Source organism: Tamandua tetradactyla, chromosome 1, assembly GCF_023851605.1.
Source record: "Tamandua tetradactyla isolate mTamTet1 chromosome 1, mTamTet1.pri, whole genome shotgun sequence".
Lineage (NCBI taxonomy): Eukaryota > Metazoa > Chordata > Mammalia > Pilosa > Myrmecophagidae > Tamandua > Tamandua tetradactyla.
In genome coordinates, this window is record NC_135327.1 from 181,769,322 (window position 1) to 181,784,116 (window position 14,795).

General features: G+C 38.8%; 1 protein-coding gene across 1 annotated transcript in view; it reads right to left on the bottom strand.

The window, feature by feature from the left end:
- The window catches only part of ATP6V0A4 (ATPase H+ transporting V0 subunit a4), an 87,095-nt gene extending 75,595 nt beyond the window's left edge, over positions 1–11,500 (bottom strand). The window contains exons 1-4 of the mRNA XM_077164384.1: positions 11,436–11,500; positions 9,339–9,470; positions 8,085–8,163; positions 7,716–7,810 (exon numbers count right to left, since the gene is read on the bottom strand). Of these exons, the coding sequence (XP_077020499.1) occupies positions 7,716–7,810; positions 8,085–8,163; positions 9,339–9,455 (291 nt within the window). The 5' untranslated portion in view covers positions 9,456–9,470; positions 11,436–11,500. The remainder of the gene's footprint in view (positions 1–7,715; positions 7,811–8,084; positions 8,164–9,338; positions 9,471–11,435) is intronic.
- Between the last annotated feature and the right edge of the window lie 3,295 nt (positions 11,501–14,795).

Below are 14,795 nucleotides of genomic sequence, written 5' to 3' on the forward strand. Positions count from 1 at the left end.
GGACTATAGTTCATCGTACAATTATAAAATGTTCTTTCATTAATTGAAGCAAATATAACACACTAAAGCAAGCTGTCAGTAGTAGGGTGGTATAAGGGAACACTGTATTTTAATGCATCACTTTTATGTAAATCTACAGCTTCTCTATTAAGAAATACACTGCCAGTAGAAATATTTGAGAAGACTATAATATCTAGAAATGTTTACAATTTGATAATAAATGTAAAAGGTAGAAAATTATAATATATATTATGGAACTATAGATATATTAAACATAGTGCTTCATAAGAACAAAGCCTGAAAAGAAGGGAAAGCTAGGGCAGTTTTTATAAGAATGGTGGGTTTATGGATAGTTTTTTTTTCCTGAATTAATATTTCCTCTTGGATTGTTTTGAAAGCCTTTTCAGAAATTCTACAAGGCAAGGGCCCAAAGTCATTGGCATACTCTTTGAAGAAGAAAGATCCTCCTTTCTGGGAATTTGGAAGGGGCCCTCAGGTAACTACCAGGCCATTTGAATTGGCCATTCAGTATAACCCAGTGATTGGTGACAAGACAAATATTTTGCTCGTAGTCTCATGCTGTTTAAATTTCACCTTTACAGTAAATAATTTTCAAACATATTCCTTAGTAACCATAGGAAAAACTATTAGTACATATCTGATTGCCCCTCATATCTAATTGGTTATTACTACAAAAGCATGGGAGTACCAAACTTGGTTGGATTAATTGATTTTTAAGGTAACACCTGGAACATATGATCAACTTGATTTGGAAACAAAATACTTGTTGCCTATTTAACAAAATCCAGGCAGACTACATGCTTGTCAAGTTTTGGTGTAATATGAAAGAATCTCCGCAACTATTCGAAAAAGCTATTAAAATATTCCTCCCATTTTAAGCTACATATTTGTGTGAGATTGAATTATCTCTCATTATTTCAACATATTCCAACACATTCAATGCAGAAGTAAATGTGAGAACCCAGCTATCTTCCAAACCCAGCATTTAAGAAATTTGCAAACAATGCCATTCTTCTTACTAAAGTTTCTTAGAAAATGGTTATTTTTTAATTAAAAAATGTTATGTTAACATGTAGCATACTTAGAATTGTTATTTGTAGATGAATAAATAAATGGTTATCTTTTAATTTCTAAAGGGTAAATATCAGTAAATATAGCTGATATAAACAAAGCTCTTTGATATCCTCAAAAACATACTGTAAAACATGGTTTGTTTATTTTGGATATTATCCATGATGCTCAATAAACAGAGGGAGCCAAAGGGTACAATAACTGAGAAGCAGAATGGCAAACTGTGATACATTTACATAATGGAATATGGTGCAGCTAAAAAAGCAAAGACATCAAGAGGCACACAACAAACTGAATAAATCTTGGGGACAATGTGTTGTGCAAAATAAGCCAGAAACAAAAGAACAAATATGCTAAAGTCTCATTCAGAAAATACTTACAAGAAAATTGGAGCCTAGATTCTAAGCCTTTTTACAGCCACACTTAGTCTGAAGTTGTAAGGGTATTTCTAGATTCTGAGATACTGAGCTATATGTGTATCAGCAGGTATTACCCTGGAAGTTTGAGTAACTCTGTGACATCTAGACTGAGAAATTGAGTGTTGCAGCCCTGAAGGTTAGCATAGCTATATAAAATGACAATTAAAGTAACCGAAAAAGAGATCAGGCCTCAGTTAGAGATAAAAATGAAACCAAACTGGTTGGGACTAAAGTAAATCAGAATACAAAGTAAAAGATGATAGTGTATATACTCTAGACCTTCATCTACTGTATGAGACCAAAGGCAGAGAGGTTTATTATGTCTAGAACCTAAATTTTCTGTAACACAATCTAAATCAACATGTCTGGATAGCTCATTTAAATAATATAATAACATTAATAACATTCTGGAGTCCAGAATGGGAATGAGGCCTTGTAATTCTGTACAGCTTAATGTAATACCCAGATACATCTCTGACTATGGTGGGATGATAATTTTTTTAAACTTTTTTTTATTAATTAAAAAAAATTAAACAAAACATTAAGAGATCATCCCATTCTACATATACAATCAGTAATTCTTAATATCATCACATAGTTGCATGTTCATCATTTCTTAGAACATTTGCATCGATTTAGATAAAGAAATAAAAAGATGACAGAAAAAGAAATAAAATGATAACAGAGAAAAAAAAAGATTATACCTACCATACACCCCTTACCACTTTCATTTACCACTAGCATTTCAAACTAAATTTATTTTAACATTTGTTCCCCCTATTATTTATTTTTATTCCATATGTTCTACTCTTCTGTTGATATAGTAGCTAAAAGAAGCATCAGACACAAGGTTTTCACATTCACAGAGTCTCACTGTGAAAGCTATATCATTGTTCAATCATCAGTGGGATGATAATTTAAAAGTATTTGTACCAGTTTGAAAGGATGAATGTGCCCTAGAAAAGCCATGTTTTGGTCCTAATTCCATTTTGAAAAGGCAACTGTTTCTTCTATTCCCCACTCAGTACTGTATGTTTGAAACTTTAATCAGATCATCTCCCTGGAGATGTGACTCAATCAAGACTGGTTGTTAAATTAAAAAAATGTTTTTACATGAGGAAGAACAAAGGAATGTCATTACTGCAGGGTGCTGAAAATAGATGGTAATTAATATTTTAAAATTTTACCTTATGTATGAGACTAAAGCAAAAAATATTTATTTGGTACAAAATTTATATTTTGACTAGTGCACTTCCTAACATAACTTATGTAGACAGCTTAATTGAACACCATAAGTACATGGAACCTTGACATGAGATTTTGTAATTTTGTCCAGAGTGATGCCCCGATAAATCCCAGAGTGATTTGAACAGTAAATAAAAAAGTATTTGCAAAGTCCCCTTCGGGGAATGATGAGAACAGGGGAAAATTCAGCTTCCCCAAGTTGAATTCTTGGTATTCTCACAAGCAGTGGGGACAATCAAAGCTATAGGCTGAGCCCCCAGTCTTGGGGTTTGTTCATATGAAACTTAACCCCACAAAGGATAGGTCAAGCCTACTTAAAATTAGGCCTAAGAGTCACCCCCAAGAGAACCTCTTCTGTTGCACAAATGTGGCCTCTCTCTCCAGCCAACACAACAAGCAAACTCACCGCCCTCCCCCTGTCTACATGGGACATGACACCCAGGGGTGTGGACCTTCCTGGTGATGTGGGACAGAAATCCTGGAATGCACTGAGACTAAGGGATTGAGAAAAGCTTCCCGACCGAAAAGGGGAAGAGTGAAATGAGACAAATAAATTGTCAATGGCTGAGAGATTCCATACAGAGTTGAAAGGTTATCCTGGAGGTTATTCTTATGCATTAAACAGCTATCACCTTTTTATTCAAGATGTAGTGGAGAGGCTAGAGGGAACTGCCTGAAAATGTGGAGCTGTGTTCCAGTAGCCATGTTTCTTGAAGATGATTATATTGTAAAGAATGATTTTATAAAACTTAACAGTAGCTAACTTTTCTTATGTAAAGAAGGATTTTATAAAGAAAAGAGTTATGGGCCCCATCAGGCTAAAAAAAAAACAACCCGGGACTTCCCAGGGGCGGTTATCTGCTGCCTTTGTTATGCAAGGTTTTCTGCTGCCTTGGTTATGCAAGGTTGTAACTGCCGGAGGAAGTTTATCTAAGAATGCAACTGAGAAGGTTGAGTAAGGGAGTTTTGCACGAGACAGCTGCTTCTTGCAAGAAGCAGCTCCATGACTCATGCGCGAAAAATGTTTGTTATCTGCTTCTTGCAAAATGTTTGTTATCTACTTCTTGCAAAATGTTCGTTATCTACTTCCTGCATAAAGCAGAACCTGTAACTCATGTTCAACCCTCAAACCCCACACCCTTATCCTGGCCCTCAAAAGGCTTCCCAAAACCCAGGTTCGGGGCTCTCTGTTCCTGCGTGTTCAGTGAGCCCCACGCATGTGTGGTAAATAAACCCCTTGCGTGCTGCATGAGAGAACGTCTCTTGGAGTCCTCCTTTGCGCGGCAAAACTCTCAAATTCTTACAATATAATGATATAGCTTTCACAATGTGACTGTGTGATTGTGAAAACCTTGTGTCTGATGCTCTTTTTATCTACCTTGTCAACAGATGAGTAAAACATATGGAATAAAGATGAATAATAGGGGGAACAAATGTTAAAATAAATTTAGAGTGAAATGCTGGTGATCGGTGAGGGAGGGGTGGGGGTAATGGTATGTATGAATTTTTTTGTTTTCTTTTTATTTCTGTTTCTGAATAGGTGCAAATGTTCCAAGAAACGATCATGATGATGAATATGCAACTATGTGATGATATTGTGAATTATTGATTTATATATGTAGAACGGAGTGATCAAAAGTTATGAATGTTTGCATTTGTTTGATGTTTTTTGGTATTCAAAAATAAAATTAAAAAATTAATTAAAAAAAAGAGTGGTTGTTAAATTGGGTTAGGTAGAGATGTGTCTCCACCCATTCAGGTGGGTCTTGATTATCTTACTGGAATCTTATAAAAGAGGAAACATTTTGGAGAAACTGGAGATTCTGAAAGAGCAGAATGATGTAGCCATGAGAAGCAGAGTCCACCAGCCAGTGACCTTTGGAGATGAAGAAGGAAAATGCCTCCCAGGGAGCTTCATGAAAGGAAGCCAGGAGAGAAAGCTAGCAGATGAACCCATGTTTGCCTCATGCCTTTCCAGATGAGCAAGAAACCCTAACCGCGTTTGCCACATGCCATCTCACTTGAGAAAGAAACCCTGAACTTCATCCACCAAGGTATATTTCCCTGGATGCCTTAGATTGGACATTTCTATAGACTTGTTTTAATTGGGACATTTTCTTGGCCTTGGAACTGTAAACTAGCAACTTATTAAATTCCCCTTTTTAAAAGCCATTCTGTTTCTGGTATATTGCATTTCGGTAGCTAGCAAACTAGAACAGTACTGTTGAAGTCCCTTGAGAGTCCGAAGGGAAAAAAAAAAGGAACAATTAAACTTTTCCATCTGGGAAATCCTGGATAACCTCTCAACCATTGAGGACTCCCAGAAAATAGGCCAAGACCTTGATATGGGGCCTTGCCCTTAGGAAAATTGTTTCTGAAGTGGAGAAGCTAAGACTATCAATAACGAGGCCTAAGGGTTGTTTCCAGGAAACCTCTTTTGTTGCTTAGATGTGGACTTTCTCTCTATAAGACTAACTCTGCAAAGAAAATCAGTACCCTCCCCACTATATGGGCCATGACATTCAGGGGTGAAAGTCTCCCTGACAAAGTGGGGCCTGACTTCTGGGAATGAGTCTGGCCCTGGCACATGGGATCAGCAATACCTACCTGACCAAAAGTGGGAAAAGAAGCATAATAAAATAAGGCATCAGAGGCTGAGATCCTGTAGAGTCAAGAGGCTATTCTGGAGGCTACGTTTATACAAGCTTCAGTTAGATAGTGCTAATTGCCATGGTTTGCTAAAACCCAACCAACATCACTACTGTCAACTCTTAAGAACACCTAGGGTTCAAACTGAGACTCTATAATGGTTTCATGCACTAAGTTTGCATTCCTGGAACCTATAATTTCCAGAGGATCAGATAAATCTTGAAACCCAGAGGGACCAGCCTCTCCAAGATTATCGACTAATTACATTCTCCTATTCTTTAGTGTTGACATCCCTTCTCAAAATGAAAAAAGTCAGAATGAGCATTGCCTAAAGATCCCTATAGATTTGGAGAAGGATTAAAGGAGAAAGAGGAGTTATAACAGAGAAAATAGGATTTAACAAATGAGTATGACTGCTGAGTCACTTTACTGATATTTCTTCTAGCCTCCAGTGTTTTGGAGCAGCTAGAACGAAAAAAATCTGAAACAGTGGAATGGTAACCCACAACAAACTCTGAAATCTGTAACTACTTATTGAAGTGTACTTTGAAAATTATTGTTTTTCTCTTTCTTTCTATAGTATATTTCATAACACCATAAAACATTTTTAAAAAACATTGAGTATAAAGGGATTGTCAGAATGGATTAAAAAATATGATCCATCTTAAAAAAAAGAACATAAATGAGTCTAAGAACAAAAAGCTTGAAAACCACTGAATTAGAGGATAAATTATGAAAATGTAATATTAAATTATAAACCCAACAGACGTTCACAGAACCTTAGATTCTGTGTGCCTTGGCATAGTCAGAAGAGTCTTTATATAATAGAAGGGAATTCAGGCATGAAGGGGATTTAGAGAAGTGGTGGGACATAGGTAAGGTACTCTAGGTATGAGGTATAGCACAAGCGAAGGTATGGAGTTGGGAAGAGAACATGAGGCAAGCAGACAACAATCAAGGAAGCAGACCAATCAAAGTGGTGGGCTTAAGAGGTAGGGCAGGGATAGGTAAGAGCAGGCTTTGATGGTCAGGGAGGCGGCCCTGTCAGAGATAAGAGGGAACTATGGACCATTCTTGAGGTGAGCTATGGATCATTCTTAAGATGGAAGTGGCAATATTAAACAATACCCATAGAAATCTGTATGATGGTAGTAGGCGGAATAGATTGGAATGGCTAAAAAGAAAAACAGAAAAACTGGAAAACTCTACCAAAATTCAGAAACAAGATTAGCATAAAAGCGTAAAGTAGAATGATAGTTCACAGTCCCTAAGAACAGGTTTAGGTATTAAGATAGGTAAAGAGGAAAAGAAAGAAAAACAAAAGATAGGTAAAGAGGATGATGGTGAGAGAGGAACTCAAGAATTAAAACATGGTATTAGATGACCCGTGACAAGATTGAAATTGGAGATGATCTGGAGGAGGTTCTATACAAATTGGATAAAAGTTTCTCAAAAAAATCTAGGTTTTAATATGATAAGATCCCAAAATATTATCCAGAGGAGTTGGCAGTTTCCTCTCTCTACTAGAGTATCAAGGGATGATGGCTTCAAAAATTTCAAGAATTTTAAGTATTGTATTACAATACTTCAGGAAAAAAATACCACTCAGAGATAAGGCTCAGCTCAGTGAGCTCTTCCCTACAGGGCTAGAAGGCCCTTCCTCCAAGGACTTTCCTCCTCGGAGGGAAATATCCAATTCCTTATCAATATCCGGGAGGGCCCCATCACTCCACCCTTACTCCTCTCCCCATCAGCCACTCTGCTCTGTAAGAATCTTGAGGGCATAGACCATGGTTTATTTCTCTCTAAGCTACTTTGCACATCTCAGTGTTTTATAACAGAGAGAATAGGAAGACATACTGAGAGAGAAGACAGGAAGTAAAGGGAGAGGACCCACCCACCATCATGTCCATGGCTAAAGAATATGGGTCTTCTCACTGTTGATCTACAGAAGCCAGTCCGAAGAATGGCCTCAGTTGTGAGCGTTTCTCATCAGACAGACAATTAGAAAACATCCATCTGTGCTAGGACAAGGGCCTTTTCAGCAGTATCATATAGATAAGATTTCATTATCTGTAAGAATCTTATGTGCCCACACAGAATAATTCCTCAAAGTAGAGTCAGCTTCCCTAGACTTGTGATAGGAAAAGAGCTGTCCTTTGGATCAGGAATGATTCCAAGATTGCTCACGGGGATTTTTCTGTGGTAGTAACACTGAAAAGTGGACAACCACATAAATCTGTCTTACTCTCTCTAGCAACTGGGTAAGATGTCCATGTGTGGCTGTGGTGGCAGGCAAAGTGAACTTACCTCCAGGGTGATCATTTCTCGTGGGAGAGGGGTCAGTGGATACTTCTCAGGCAATTGAATCTCAATCTCATTTTGCATCTCATCTTCCAGAAAACCTGAGAGTTGAAACCCCACCAGAGAGCCCAAGGTGATTCTCTCATGCCTGAGAAATGACATCAAGCATGACAGGTGCCTCCCAGCCAGCTCAGCTACTTGAATTACCTTGAGACTTATCACAAACACCTGGATCCCATCCCTAACCTCTCCCAACCTTTGCTTCCTGGATCATCTCAAAAAAACATTACAAACAGGGACACGTTTGTTAAAGTCTTGCAAACTGTTTACCTCCCACCCGTTCACATTTAGACAGTAAACAGAAAACAAGCTTACGGAGGATTCTCTCCAGTGATTCACATCTTCTCACTTCATTCACAAATTTCCTTTGGAAGTTGTTGACATTCATATTTAACTAGGGAGAGAAAATGTACACAAGCACACTGAGTGTCAACAGCTGTCAACATATTCCCTTTGGTTATTTTCTTATTTTTTTCATTCTGGAGAATATTGCCAGAATTGTCTTCGGAACAGATATTTACATACACAAAGACAGTTGGAGTTACAGGCAAACCCACACCTCAGTGTTCTCACACTCTGTCCCCAAAATGCCTTGGTTCTGGTCTTCCTATTTCTAAGAGAAACAAAGTCAGCTTACATCCAAGGTGTTCTTATTCTTAGCTGCATTGGCTATCCAAATGAGCCTATAAAATCCTAGATGAGTATGACTGGACTTTGAAAACTGCACACCTCCACATAATGAATTACAGTCATCAATGAGAATGCAATACCCTTGTGTGATGGCACAAAATCCAGCCCAACAAACAGTACTGAGGACCTGCCTTATGTCAGGTTGTGTGCTAGGACCTGGGGATGCAAAATAAACACATGAACCCTCTTTGCATGATCTTAGTTTTGACCTTGGTGAGGAGGGAAAGAAGGATTAGTTTCTAGTTCAACTCAATAAGAGCTTGGTGAGGACTGCTGCCAGAATCACCTAAAAGATTCTTTGACATCACACTCAAGACAGCCTATCCCTATAATGTCACTCAAGAACTCAGGTCTGAGTGCTCCAACCAACTATGAAGTCTGTCCTTAGCCTGACCAGTCAGTAAAATTAAGTTTCAGTCCTCAGAACAAAGATTTCATAATGCACACACCCACTGGATATATCCCATGCTTTGAAGATGCTGCATAGGAAATAAAATACATAACATCCAGGCAGGCCACGGTGGCTCAGCAGGTAAGAGTGCTTGTCTGCCTTGCCTGAGGACCCAGGTTTGATTCCCGGTGCCTGCCCATGTGAAAAAAAAAAATGCATAACATCTAACAGTATTGTAGTAGAGCTACAAAACATCCCCATAGAGGACGGATATAGAAGGAGGGAGAACATGTTTGTAAAATGACTTGCCTGATGTCATCACAAATATTAGCCAGATGGACAAAACTGACAGAATTGAATTCCATTTATTCCCACTCAGGGCTCTTCCTCCTGTAGAATGCATTTTGTTCACTGCAAAGCGTTATTGTGAAAGAGTTGTCTGTCCCCATCCCCACCTTACTCTTTTTTCCAAAGAATGCAGTACCTACATCTTTGAACTGAACCAATCCCAGCTCTCCCAGCTCAGCTATGCAGCAATATGCAGCCTCTGCCTGGAGAAAGAGTTGTGTCAAACACATCTCCTCACTTCGAAACACAGATGCCATCTTGACAGCCTTGATCTGAAGGAGAAAAGAGAGAAAGATATTTAAGGTAATAAGTGCGTGAAAACCTTAGGATTACATTCTGGGCTGTTTTATGTTTGTTTGTTTTTTTAGTTGAGTTAAGTTAAAATCCAACAGGAATCACTCCTGATTTTAAAAATATAAACAAAAACAGTACTATTTTTTTTTACCACTTATCAGATTGGCAAAAGATCTTTAAAAATACAATGAAAGACACTTGGTGGAGAGTATGAGAAAGCAGGCAAGCACTTGCACACACCAGTAGTTGACGTGCACATTTGTACAGCTTTTTCAGGGAGAAATTTGTCAATATCTATTAAATTTTATGTTACTCATAGTTTGACCCAAGATTTCCATCACCAGTGTATCCAGATATCCTGGATATGTACAGAAAAAGAGATGCACAGGCGTGTTCTTTTTTTTTTTTTTTTTACCACATTGTACAATAACACAATAAAAGTCTAACCTAGATATTCATCAATAGGGATGTCATCCCTTCTCCTAAATAAACTGTGATATAACAGGACCCTACTGAGGCAGCAAGAATGATATAAATCTATATGTCTTGCATATGAAGGGAAGATATTCATTTAGGGACGATTAAAAAACTCTCCAAGTTTGTTTAGCCAAAGTATACCTGTAAAATACATTTCCAATATGCATTCATATGTAGTGGACACATTGAAAAAATGATGAAGACTCCCACTCCCCCTGGGAGATGATCTCAGATACAAACAGTCAAATATACTCAAACAACCATGTTTAAGCAGGTTTACCTGGGAAATAGGGAGAGGAGTAACTAACTCCATGGATCACAAAGCACCTGCCATCCACAAATAAGGGCTAGGGAATGAAACCAAGGTAAGATCAGAAGCCTCCCGGCAATACAGATAAAATGCATTCTGAAACGTGGGGTGTGGCAGTTTAAGACTGCTGAATATTTCCCCATCACCAAATGGATCATCAGTCCTACCGCAAATCAGCCTTTAATAACTGTTTAAAAAAATGACAAGAAAGGAAACTTCCCAGTGGTTGGAAGCAAGAAGATTTTTCAGGGCTAAATTGAAGAACGTAGAAAAGCAAAAGGGGTGGAGAGGAGCGCCAGCCCCAGAATCCTTCCCCTTCAAAGATCCTCTTAGGTGGCTGTCAAACTAAATTGTTTTTCCTTAAGTCCAACTTTCTGGAAGGATGATTACACCTCCAGAGTGGGTTTTTAGCTCGTTTCGTTTGGTAACATATAACGCATCCACCATTTGCTGGTCCCTCGAGGTCTGTCACTCCCCTGTTTATACCCTTCGGTCGCCTACATTCCCTTCAGGACAAAGTCTAAAACCCTTGACCTGGCAGATTAACAAAGAGCTGCTTGATCTGGCCTGTCTTCCCTCCAGTTTTCATCTCTTCTCATACGCTCTCAGCTGGAATTCCCTCCAGTTCCTTCCCAGCATTGGGCCTTTTCCCATGCTTTCTCCTGGGTTTGGAATTTCTGCCTCTCCCTCTCTACCCTCCCTATTCCTCCACCCCCACCCCCACTCAACCCGTCATTCTCCCAATCTCACTGACAGGTTTCTCTTTCTCAGAAATACTGTCCCAACCCTCCCGTGAACTAAGCCCCTCCTATATATTCCCAGAATATCAGTCACTTGCGAGTACATATTTAACTAATGTCTGTATTCCCCACTAGGCAGTAAAATAAATAAGGTCCTATTTTTCACCCTGTCACCAGTCACAAAGTAGGTTTCTCCCCCCAGTACTTGCCATTTTACTAACTAGATGTAAAAAGCATGATCCCTTTCTCAAGAAATGCATAATCTGGTCCTATAGTCCTTGCTTTTTGACACAGAAATGAATCAAAACTTTTCATACTGTCCCTTTTTTGATAAAGTAGCCAATATTTCCATAGAAATGAAACATGAGGCATTAGTTTAGCACAGACCAGAGAGCACAACATAAAGACCTTCTTACCCAGTCTTCATGCAAGGTCCTGGGTCTGGTTCGGGAGCTGGCAGAGGCGCTGCACCTCTCCAGGGACTTCCTCCAGGCAATCCACTGGGCAGGAAGCGCTTCCCTGGTTTGCGAGAGGCCCAGGATCCTGGAAGGACCGGCTGGGCTGGTGGATTTCACAGGTGGCCTCCTGGTGGCAACAGTCGCTCTGGCTCCTTCTCTACTCCAGGTGTCACCAGCAGGGAGCTGGCTGTGTTGTATCAACACAACCCTATTGTGGGTGAGGCCAAACCTGCCTGGGGCCAGCTCTACTCAAACCCCCCCCCCCCACACACCTGTGCCATCAGCCATGACCTTGAGTCCCCACCAGGAAGAATATTATTAATATTTTCTAATAGTAATAATAATTTACTCACTCCCTCCACCCCTCCAGGGAGCTGAAGGTTTACAAAAGAGTTTCTTGAAGAGATCTTTAAAGGGCTCTGTAGACAACATTTCCAATGTATCTACTAAGCATTACTTTTCATTATGAAAATGAAATGATATTAAAAAAAACAGTTTTAGAAAAGAAAAAAACACACCATCTTGGCAACAACTATTTTCAAAAACACTCTACTTTCAAAGACGATACAGACAAATCCATACAAACATCCAAAGGCTAAAATCAGATTCTCATGTGGCCCAGGCAAAAAGAGATAGGGCCAAATAGAATAGTCACCCGTCTCTTACTGAAGATAATTATTTTTCCCATTTATTTGGCCGAAGAGGATGACAAAAGAGTGAACCAATTAAATATGTGTTTTCTCTTGGCTCTTGGTTTGCTCTAAGGCTGCTCCCTGCTTCACCAAGTACATTTCTCCAAGTGTGTGTGTGTGGGGGGGGGCAGGAATGTTTCGGGAGGGGGGTTACTTTTTATTATGGAAAAATTAAATATATGCAAAAGTACAGAGAATAATGTAAGAACCCCCCCCCCCCCAGGTGCACCCCTCCTGGCTTCAACAATTGCTGAATTTTCTATCATCTCTACCTGCGCCTATTTCCCCTACCCACCCCAGATTATTTTGAAGTACACTTCATACTTCATATTATTTCTTTCAAAACATTTCAGTTTATATCTAAAAACTAAGGACATATTTTAAAAATATGAATCCCAAGGCCACACCTAAAAAAATTCAACAATAATTCCTTAATATAAAATATCCAGTCAGTGTTCAAATTTCTCAGGTTATCTGAGATTTGTGTGTTTAACAAATCCACAGTGATTCTTGGGCATGATCACTTAGAACCATTGCTTTTGAAAGCACAGGGTGAAAAAAAACCATGTTTACATATATATATATGCCAAGTATAGGCACTTTGGAAAGACCAGATGGGAAAATAGGACAATTTCGAACCAGGGACATTGGTGGCTAGGACCTCTGAGGAAGCAGTGGGTCTACAGCTAGGCCCTTTAGGAAGGGTGTGCTTAGGTTGATGGACAATTGGGTTGCTTCCACCTTTTGGCAACAGGGATGTTTCTAATGCCACTATGAACATCAGTGTGGAAATATCTGAGTCCTGCTTTCAATTCCTTGGGGTACATACCTAGAAGTGAGATTGTCCAAGTCATACAGTAATTCTATATTTTACTTTTTGAGGAACTGCCAAGCTGTTTTCCACAGTGGCTGCACTATTTTACATTCCCACTTGCAATTCAGGTGGTTTCCAACATCTCCATATTTTTTTCCAACACTTGTCAATTGCCTTTTTTTAAAATAGTGTAACTGAGAAATGAGGATCTAAGAACTGATTATGATTATTGGATACAGATTTCTTTTTATATTCATATTTTTAAACATGTCCTAAGTTTTTCGATATACACTGAAATGTTTTGAAAGAAATAATAGGAAGTATGAAATTTACTTCAAAACAATCTGGGGTGAGTAAGAGAAATGGGCACAAGTAGAGATGATAGGAAATTCAACAAGAATTCTAGTGTATTAGAATAGCCAGAAAGAAATGCCTGAAATTGTTGAACTGTAATCCAGTTGCCTTGATCTGATAATGATTGTATAAGTATATAGCATTTATCTAGTGCCCTTGTGATTGTAAAAACCCTTGTCACTTGTACCCTCTTTATATGTTGGTTTTTGCTTTTGTTTTAATTTCAGAGTCTTACAATCACAAAGGCAACTCCCTAATGCTAATGAAGGAAACTGAGTCAGTTCAGAACTAACCTTTGACTTGCTCTTATAACAGTCAACTTAGTCCTAGCAGAGCTCTACTCCTATACATTTGTAAACTATTTCTGCTTATTTACTATTTTTTATTGAAATGGTAACAACTCCATCTGCCCTTGCTTGAATCCATAAGAACCTTGAACTCCTTAGACTCCAAGAGACAGACTTTTAGGCCTGCTTCATACCTAGCAATGAACTCTTTCTCTCTTTGAAAGGGTGGAGTCATGGATTAGCTCATTAATTATGAGCATTAGGCAGAGACCCCACTGCTTTTGTCCAGTATCAGTAGCCATCCTAGTTGGCATGAAGTAATGTCTCATTGTGGCTTTGAATTGCATTTTCTAAGAATTGAGATTCCCTAATTTCCCTAAAATGAAGTAGAGCACCTTTTCATGTGCTTGTTGTCCCTTTGCATATATTCTTTGGAGAAATGTCTATTCAAGTCTGTGGCAGGTTGAATTATGTATCCCAAGAAACACACACACACACACACACACACACACACAAACATGTTCTTAATCTGAATGGATACTGTGGGTGTGAACCCACTGTAAACAAGACCTCCTAAAGATGTTATTTTTAGTTAAGATGTGGCCCAACCAAATGAGGTTGGCTATTAATCCTATTACTGGAGTCTTTATGAAGAGAAATCCCCATGGAGAAGCTAGAAGTCAAGGGAATCCAGAAAAACAAAGAAGAGGACATCCCCAGGTGATGGGAAAACCAAGGAACCCAGCCTCACTGGCAGCCAGCACCAGAACACCACTGTCTTCAGAGAAAAAGTGTCACCTTGCTGACACCTCAATTTTGGATTTTCCCTATCCTCAAAACCATGAGCGAATAAATTCCCATTGTTTAAGCCAACCTGTTGTGTGGCATCTGTGATAGCAACTGGGAAACTAAGACAAAGTTCTTTGTCCATTTTTGAATTGGGTTGTTTGCTTTTTGTTTTGCATTGTAGGATTTGTTTATAAAATCTATAACCCTTATCAGATATATGATTTGCAACTATTTTTTTCCATTATGTGCATTTTCTTTTTACTTTCTTGATGTCCTTTGATGCACAAAAGCTTTTAATTTTGATCATGTCCCATTTATCTATTTTTTCTTTTGTTGCTCCTGCTTTGATGTCATATCTAAGAATCCATTGCCAACTCCGAGT